Source organism: Electrophorus electricus, chromosome 14, assembly GCF_041902795.1.
Source record: "Electrophorus electricus isolate QZ-2024a chromosome 14, ASM4190279v1, whole genome shotgun sequence".
Classification (NCBI taxonomy): domain Eukaryota; kingdom Metazoa; phylum Chordata; class Actinopteri; order Gymnotiformes; family Gymnotidae; genus Electrophorus; species Electrophorus electricus.
In genome coordinates this window covers 19,040,098-19,049,773 of record NC_137510.1, presented here as the reverse complement: position 1 = coordinate 19,049,773, position 9,676 = coordinate 19,040,098, and the positions used below count along the sequence as shown (strand labels likewise).

At 41.8% G+C, this 9,676-nt stretch overlaps 1 protein-coding gene across 7 annotated transcripts; it reads right to left on the bottom strand.

Annotated features, from left to right (window-relative positions):
• Positions 1 to 558: 558 nt before the first annotated feature.
• Positions 559 to 7,155, bottom strand: tcaim (T cell activation inhibitor, mitochondrial). 7 transcript variants are annotated; one of them, XM_027032467.3, is made up of 11 exons: positions 7,015 to 7,155; positions 6,328 to 6,402; positions 5,986 to 6,118; positions 5,670 to 5,820; positions 4,309 to 4,567; positions 3,698 to 3,820; positions 3,517 to 3,614; positions 3,320 to 3,411; positions 2,904 to 3,136; positions 2,215 to 2,346; positions 559 to 1,883 (listed from the first exon to the last, which is right to left on the bottom strand). In XM_027032467.3, exons 2-11 carry the CDS (start codon positions 6,381 to 6,383, stop codon positions 1,658 to 1,660), a joined length of 1,503 nt encoding a protein of 500 aa, XP_026888268.2. In that variant the 5' UTR covers positions 6,384 to 6,402; positions 7,015 to 7,155; the 3' UTR covers positions 559 to 1,657. The 7 variants fall into 7 exon arrangements, with proteins under 7 accessions (XP_026888268.2, XP_026888271.2, XP_026888267.2 ...); XM_027032470.3 differs by having other exon boundaries at positions 5,986 to 6,023; XM_027032466.3 differs by having other exon boundaries at positions 6,495 to 7,144.
• Positions 7,156 to 9,676: the final 2,521 nt, after the last annotated feature.

Here is a 9,676-nt window from a genome sequence, read left to right as displayed (position 1 = left end):
AGAAATGGACTTCACTCCAGTGTGGTATTTCAACTCACCCTTTCTCCGTCATTTGGCACCATAATAATAAGGAGCCTAATGCATGTTAATTATTGCATGTCACAGAGTTCAAAAAGCCTCTCGATTTAATACCTCTGCTAAAAACGTGCCCTGCAAGCCTGAGGGGGGTCTGCAAGAACTGAACAACCTCTTTTTACTTTAAAAATGAGTAAGAGGCAAAATAGATTAACACTAAGAAGAGCTCACAGCACCATAATACCTCTTAGAAAAAAGCCTTATTTACTTAGAATGTTTGCGGTTTCTACTCAATGGACAAATTATGCATAAGAGATTAAAAGCAAAGTTTAAGTTAAAATGTACACATCAAATTGTCACATTGTTCCAGCTGAAACCTTACGTATACCCTTCCATATGTATTTTAATTTCCAGTTCCATTCAAATCATGTAAACCTGAGTCCATTTGGTTCGGTGTGATCCACGGTTATAGACTGAACTGGCACATATCAATGAGACTTGAGCTTCTGCTACTCCCAACAAAGATGATGTTCAGAAGCAACATTCTGGATTTCTCAAAGAATAATAGAATTCAGCTTTATTTAATCAAATGTGTTTTTCAGTCTCATATACAATTCCATAAATCAAGTAGTTATTGCCTAATTTGCTAATTTTATACCCCTTAACATTATTCCACTTGAAACATTTACATTGTGCTAGCTAGCCTACCTAGGTTATATACAGAGTATCTACAGGTAACCATTTAACTTATACATCTTTTCCTCCATTATGACAACACAGAAGTTAGGATTAAAAATATCAACAAACTACATTTATTTCCTTGGTTTGCTGATTTGTCTAAGGAGCAGCACTGTGACCTTTATATAAATGCATTTTAAAAGGCAGGCCCGGAATGTAATGTGTATGTAAAGTTTACATGTCTAAAGTCAGATTAATATGTCAGTTTTCTGAATCACTGAGCACACATTTTGTAGTCTCTTTTCTGTTGCTATAAACTACATGAAATGTTATTCTATAATGAGGATGAACTATTGGTAGATTAGTGAAATGGGTTTTTTTTCATGCACAGTAGAGTTCCCTGAAAGCTGCAGATGATCGCCATCTAGTGGACAGCAGGGGCATTACACAGTGTTTAGTATTTTCAGGCAGTATTTCAAGACTTCTTTTGAGACCGTAAACACAGTGACTTCGAATGACATCCTAATCAATATTTCTAATGGCAATAATAGTAATGGCATACATACCTTGATGTGATCTCTCATGGTTCTTATTTTTTCAGATCATTCAAAAAATAAACATGTACCCTGACCAAACTAATGACAAATCAAGTAATTTATTTTCCTTTCATAAATGAAAAGACTGCAATGTGCACGTGTTTCTGTTCAAACTCACAATCACAGTAAACACAGCCAAAATACCAATACACAATACAAGTACTGTTCACTTGTTATAGGAACATAATTTCCACATCAAAAAAAGCAAACCACCTCTCTGCTTGCATCATGGAACTGAAGTGCATTCCGACTATACAGCATACATAGCAGTAGGTAAACTGGCACACCCTGTCGTGCTCAGTCCGCCAGCACATGTTCCAGGTCCACTGTCCGAGGTCTTGCAGTGTATGTGCGCGTACAGGAACGACTCAGCCCTTCCAGTCCCAGGGGATGCACAGATCGCCATCCTGCATGACAGAGTAGAAGTGGGAGATGCGGAGGTGCAGGCCCTGCATGTGTGGCCACCTCTCCTCCATCAGGCGTGTGCAGCAGGGGATCATCTGGCTGCTGGACACACTGGGCTCTTTGGACAGGCTGCGCAGGGACAGACCGAGCATGCAGCTGGACACGACGTCCTCCTCCTCTGCCTCCAACCTGCAGGGGCACATCCGGCACAGGAAAGGGGCTCGGTAGAGGCCCACATACTACCCAAGCAAAGCTCACACGCCATCCGTAAAAAAGCCCTACTCAAAGCTGGAATCAGGACATCTGGACATATGAGTTGCCATGGTTCTGATGCTTCTTAAAACAGACTACACTAGCACTGACGTCTTGGCTAAGGCTGATATGTCATTTCCAAAAGGATCTTATAATGATTATTTGCTAACTGCGGTGCAACTGAGAAGAACCAACTTATGCATCTCTTTTAAAGGCTTTGTTAGAGAGCTGGCTGTGCTCCATATGCAGCTGCTGGAGTGGCACTCACTGGTCCTTGTGCAGACAGCGGGCACGAGCCTCTGCGGCATGGCTCTGCAGGAAGCTCTGCAGCTGGGCAAGGTCACAGATGGTAGGGACGATGAAATGGCCCATTGCATGGAGAGTGGGAGTGGAACGGTCACTATGACAACCACAGAACACAGAATACCGCAAGTGACTGACCAATGCAGCAGATGGAGGAGGTTATCTAATACTGATGAACCCTGGGGTCCCACTGGTCCTAGCCAGCACAAAGTAATACACTGAAAGAAAGACACTAGGCAGATAATGATGAAGACCATCAACTGCTTGGGCAATGCAAAATAAAATGTTTTCATATTTGCCCATTTGCCTAACTTTCTTCTGAAACCTTACATTTTTTTAAGAATGAGCCAAGCATGCAGTTTAGCACAGCTTGGTAACCCCAGCCATTTCTGTTTCCCTGTCATGGTGCAAATAAAGACAAAATACAAACAATGCTATAACAGAACATATACCAAAAAACTCAAACATACAAAAATAATACATTAACACACTAATAAATATTTAGCACAGCAACAATATAGAAACAAACAAAACATTTAATAATGTTTCAGTCCCATAACAGTATTCAATAGCAGGATCCTATTCATGTTATTACAACAGAGAATAGACAGACACATCCACCAAGTGCAAGGACATTAGTAAGTGAGGTCCTACTTCTCCAGGGTCATGGTGAGGCCCTGCAGGCTACGGGGGTGCAGGGCAAGTCTGTGGGGCAGCAGCCTCCTGTGAAAGGTGCTGAGGGTGCTGTAGTGCTCCTCCAGGGGCAGGATGGCAACCCCACGCTCCATGTGCATCACCTGGATGCCCCCTAACAGCAACCCGATCCGATCCTTTAGCCACACTGTCTGCTGAAGCAGACTACAGTAACTGGGCAACCTGTGAAAGAGCTACGAACATATGCACACGTGCGCACACACACACACACACACACACACACACACACACACACACACACAGCTGACAGCACTGAAAAGAAAAAAATCTGGTTGTTTCTAATATGTTTACTAGCATAAAATTGAGTTTTTTTTGCAGTTTAAGGGTGGCAATGGGCTAAACAGCATGCGGTGTACTTTTGTCCACTGATGGTGCACATCCATCGTTCCCAGCATCACATGGCCGGCGGCGTTCATCCCTGACTGGTCAGTGAAGACTATTATGTATCCTGTGTGGTGGGAAAATGACTAATTAAAATGAGAACCAACGTGAGTACTTCATCTAATCCATCTGTTGGTTCATACAGTAGATAATCAATTTGTGACTACAGTACCTCTCAGATTGAGCATAGCCTCTGGGCTCTGTGAATAGAGGCGGCTTAGACTCTGTAGCTGACAGCACCTGTGTGCAACACCCCATTTGCGCTGCCACCTGGAGGATGGAGGACCGCATGTCATCCTTTCACGCATCTTATCTGCCTGCCTAGACTGAGCTGGCAGCAATCCTGAGCTGACCTGATATCCAGCAGGCCCAGTTTCTCCATTAGCTCTCCCTTCAGCCTCTTGAGCTCTGCGCGGCGTGGCATGCTGGCGTTCTGCTTTTTCGTAGCGTCTGGCTCATTGTTCGTCAGCCACTGACTGGGGGATGAGAGCAGCATTGCGTAAAAACACTGATTTCCATCAAGTCCCAGTAAGCAATTACTGTACATGGTGCCAGTTACTCCAGTACTATTATTACTACAGAGCAACATACCAAGAAACTCATGTGATAATGTGCATTATAATGTTGTAGCCATTTCATGCCTTGTTTTTAGCTTGTGCTAAATAAAGCATAAACCTTTTATTGTTTACTGTAAACAAGAGACCTCAAGCATAGAAAATGCAAATTAGAAACAGGTCCCATCACCATGGCAACACCATAGGAAACACTTATCCAGTTTGTTTTTTATGTCTGATCAAATTTAGGCTACAAATGTGTTTAGACATGCCATAAGTGCACCTGCTGAAAAATAATTAAGAATGTGGCTTAAGCATGAAAAAAAAAACCTTAGACTCAATCTGTGGAGGTATCAGGGCATAAGATCAGCTAGGTCTTAGGTTTGAGTGTGTAGCTGTAAGTATTGTACCTGAGTGTAGTCTCAACTTTTTTGGCCTGCTCCAGCTCCTGCTCTGGGTCTCTGAACCCTGTGAAGCTGTAGTACGTCCTGTCCCATTTAATTGGCCGATAGAAAGGAGTTCCGCCTGGTTGGGGTGGGTTCTTGCTGTCTGCTCTGGCTCTGAGGAGTTCTTGCATGTGCTCCACTGACAAGCTGCAGGACTTCAAAATATCCACTACCGTGCTAAGGACATCCTTAGACCGCAGAGTTAAAGTCACTGAACGGAAACCTGGGAAATGTAGGACAGTGATTCCAGCATTCACTTAATGAAGGAAAACAAGAAAGGTGCCCTGTGATAACTGCCCCCCTAAAGTCCTCCCCCTTACTGCTCTGCCTTCCTCCGCTATTCCCACCAAAGTGCACCATGCTGCTTAGCACTGGAGACGAGTGGATCAAAAAACCCTCAAGATTCAGTCAGCTTTAATGCTTATCACGAATCTCCACATCTGCCTTCACACAATCCTTTAAGAAGTGACAGACACCAAAACCGTGTTTACCACTTTGAAAAGCGAAATTAACATTGTTTCAATGCATACCATGATAATATATGCTTTCTGCTGTTCAGTTAAATGTAATGCCAGGTGGAGAGTAACAATAGTATGAGAATGTCCCAGAGCTTAGTTAAAAATACCTCACCCTTGTTTGGGAAGGGAAATGCTAGTGATACTCAACATTGAGAGAAGCATGCAGTCAGTGTGCACAGGACACAAACGAAGACTACGAATTATGCCACTATTCAGCATATATGGAAAACCATTCAGGGCACTGCTCAAAGCTGTATTCTACACTGATTAGACAACACTAATTAAGGAGAGCTGAATACTGTACTGCATTTACCTAGTTCCATATTGAGAATGAGATATGCCATGTGATATATTAAAACACAGTGGTGAGCCCATGGCATGAAGACCAGCCCATGTTACTTTGACCAAACTTATGTGTTGAATTATGTGAATGGTACAATTTTACACACACAAAACTTTTGCGATGTTCAGTTTGGATAAAGTGCATAAAAAATGTGTGTTCAGCTGTAAGTTATATTGCTTTGTTTTGTGATATCGGTTTTGCAAAGGCCAACATTCCAACAATGCTTAACAAACAATACATATTCATGAGCCACTTTATTAGAAATACACCTTTAGCTTGTAGGTGTACAGTCACAGTCTATAGGTCTGCTGCCATGCAATTAGAATCTGCATTACTAACTATCACCTCAGCATTAATGATGTATGGAGAAAGGTCTACCACTCAAAAAATATCTGGTCAGCAGTGGTCCTGTCGGTGTTTTGCATAAATGTGGCAGTGAATGCATCATGGAGCTCTAGACTTACCAGTGGGCAGCAGGTCACATTCACTCTCTATCTTTTCCTTTGTATCCCGGACATAAAAAGTGAGCATTGTTGGTTTGAGTGACCTCATGCCTGGCTTTTGAAGACTCTCTAGATAGGCATTTAATCTTTTCAGAGAGTTTTCATTCACCTCCTGCAAACCAAAAAATAAGAGAGCTTGAAGAGGTGAGAGAGATGCAAGTCTGCTTAAACACATGTACACTATAGCCATAAATAAGCTATGACAGCTGACATCTCGCACCCTGAACACTGCAGCTCTGCAAAGGAATGACAGTAACATCAGGCTTTAATTTCTTACCCTCTCTCTTGGATGCTGGCCAAAGAAGTCAGGGTGTACTGCAAAATAAAAGGGTCTGAGTGCATTAACAGCATCCGCCCCCGACAGAGCTCTCTTTTGAACTATCTGAGCAGCACTGTATCTGCCACCAAGCCTAAGTGAGTTAAAGAAAGCAAAGAATAAGCCGAGATCATTTGTGGGTAGTAAAACGATATATTACGCTGTTCTACATGTGAAGCAGGACATAATACAAGAAGGGACGTTCTGGCAAATGGTAGTTCCTTTACAATTTATATGCAGCTCTTGGAAACACCTGGTGTACATTCTTCAAACATTACTCATTATACTTAGAAGTTAACCAACCTCATACGTAGGAAAGAGGTCACAGACATCACGAGAGCGTTCGCTGGCACGAGCATTCAAACTCTGAAAGCGTTCCTAAAAAAAAACACCCCATAAATCGTTACATATCGCATTCTTCAAGGTCCGGTTAATCTAGGTACCAGCTACAACGACGTGCTAACACTAACCACCACTTTCAGCGGCCACTGAGATAGTCTCCCAGCTGTTATGTCATTGTTACGCAAGTTAGATAACTTGCTCTCTGGCCACATTAGCTTCATGCGTTGAACAGTCATGCTGCAAGACATCTTTATCAACTCAGCAGCTAGTTTGCTGTAAAAGTGTAAAAGCGGAACAGCAAACGACCGTTTCCGAGGCAATATCAGGTTCGCTTAAAACGGCTGACATCTCGATAGCTCGCTACGCTAGCTGCGTTATCTTACTCGTTTTACTTAGCTAACTAATTTGGTAAGAAGTGGCAGCTACAAATACCGTTAGCTACGCGAAGCAAATATATTTTCTAGCTAACTAACTAGCTCGCTAACTGACTTGTGCTTATGCTGTTACCTGCATAGCTTTGTTTACAAAAACACAGCTAGCTAGCTAATGACGGCTATGGCTTGTCCACTGTACCACTCTACATTAGCCACGTACATGTCATTTAATCAAATCTGAACATAATTAAGACTGCAAAATAGTTACATTTACCACTGCGATGTCACATATTATGTAAGATTAATTAAACAAAAAGAAAATTGTGATTCTGACACATCTAGGTCATTCAAGGTACAGCCTACTAACTAACTAGCTAAATACCCACATGTTTACAGAAACTAAGGGGGCGGTCCTCCGTTGGCTTGGTGGGAATATTGACATCTAGTGGTGTATACAACACACTTGCTCTAGTCCAGAAATTATTAAAGTATGCTGTACTGTCTTCAACTTATGTAGCGTACACTGCTCAAAAATTAAGGGAACACTTACTCATCACAGTATAACACCAAGTCAGTTACACTGTCCAGTTAGGAATCATATGCGATTGTGAATCAGTTTCACCTGCTTTGGTGCAAATGGAAGAGAGAACAGGTGATCTAGAGAGGCAAGACAACCCACAAAAGAGGACTGGCTTTGCAGGTGGTGGCCACTTCCTGACTGATTCTTCTCTACAGTACTGTAGTTTTGCAGTTTGCTAGTGTGCTTGTCACTACTGGTAGCATGAGGCTGTACCTGCAGCCATTAGACAGGTAGTCCAGTTCCTCCAGGATGGGATGGTACATCCATATGTACCATCACAAGAAGGTTTGCTGTGTCTCTCAGCACAGTCTCAAGATACTAGTTCACGGGCCATTACACAAGGAGAGCTGGACAGGGCTGTAGAATGGTATCAATGCTCTATCAGGACCAGTGTCATCACCTTTGTGTGAGGAGAAACGAGGAGCACTGCCAGAGCCCTATAAAATGACCTCCAGCAGGCTACTTGTGTGCATGAACAAACTGTCAGAAACCAACTCCTTGAGGTTAGCACGAGGGCCCGATGTCCTCTAGAGGGACCTGTTCTCACAGCACCATGCAGCTTGACTGGCATTCACCAAAGAACACCTGAATTGGCAGGTCCACAACTGTCACCCCATTCTCTTCACAGATGAGAGCAGTTTTACACTGAGCACACGTGACAGACATGAAAGAGTCTGGAGATGCCATGGTGAACATTATGCTGCCTGCCACATCATCCAACATCACGTTTTAGCAGTGGGTCAGCGATGGTTTGGGCAAGCATATCCTTACAGGGTTGTACAAACCTTCACTTGATAGCCAAAGGCTGCTGTTAGTTATCAGGAGGAAATCCTCAGAGTGATTGTCAGACCTTACTCTGGTGCAGTGGGCCCTGGGTTCCTCCTGGTGCAGGACAATGCCCGGCCTAATGTGGCCAGAGAGTGTAGGCACTTCCTGGATGACGAAGCCATTGATGTCATTGACAGGCCTTAGACCTGAATCCAATTGAGGACCTCTGGGATGTTATGTATCATTGCATTCGATGCCTCCACTGATGCCCTGATCCGGGTCTTGTAGGAGATCCCTAGGATACCATCCTCCATCTTATCAGAAGCATGTGCAGACATTGTCGAGACATTACACACTACTGAGTCATATTATGAGTTGCCGTAATGAAATTAATGCAAATTGGATCATCCGATTATTTCATTTTTTTACTTTGATTGTCAGTATGATTCTGAATCTATCCCTCAATATGTTGATGATTTTGGTTTCCATTGACTGCTTTACATCATTTTGTTCTCAAAGAAGTACACAATTTAGAAAGCAAAAGAGATATTAACCAATAGCATGAAATATTACATTTTTCCCTCTTTTTTTTCCAAGAATATAATGTACAAACACTATTCTTAATAGGCAGAATATACTCTAATATATATGACAAAATAACCTCCAACCACCATCAATGCGTCCTTCCTGATTGGAGTCATTTAAATGTTTTTGGAGTGATCGGATGCTATATGCTTTGCTCAACTTTTTAAGGTACTCAAGAAAAAATCAGTCATGCTCCATTAAACTGACCTATTTGTCATAATGGACCTAATCCTCTTTGAGTGTAGTTTTCACTAATTCACTGAGGCATAATTTTACTATGGAACCTACGTTTTCTTCCAAAATATAAGATATTTTTTACTATTGGTAATTAAATCATCACACACCTAAATTCACCGTTGATAACTAGAGCGCATCTGAGTATGTCCACTAGAGGGAGCAAATATTACATACTGATTTCTTTTTTGCTCTGAAAAAAAGTATGAAAATAGCCTTTGGGTGTCATTTGAAAGACTCACCAGCAAGTACTGAATTATTAAAAGAGCTACTTCTAAGATTAACCATGTAACAGGGCCTTTGGTTTCACAAAGTTATAACTGATAATACAAAGTAAGTTGCTTGTGAGTGAATTGTTAAACCTACAAGGTCGTTCTTTTCCATTTGGACAGTGCGTTTGTGGGACTGTAACAAACAGCAGTATCATAGCTGCTAGTTTGAAGTCATTTGAGTTGCCAGCTTGTCCTAATGTGGCAATCAATGTGGCTATCATCACAAGAAAAGATGGTATGACAACTGCTTTAAAAAAGTATGCTTGTGCAACATTAAAATGAACAATTGAAAAAACAATTAAAAAGTGGGGATTAAATCAGAGAAAAGTCAAAGCAATGCCTTATTTTTCAATAATTAACACTTTGATACCTTTGTGATAATGATATATACAGTGTGTTATAAAAAATCATAATTCGATTGTAAGCCTATAAGTAATTAAGATGTAAATCCACATTTGTAAATGATTATTAAAAACAAGACACTGAATTTTGGTTGC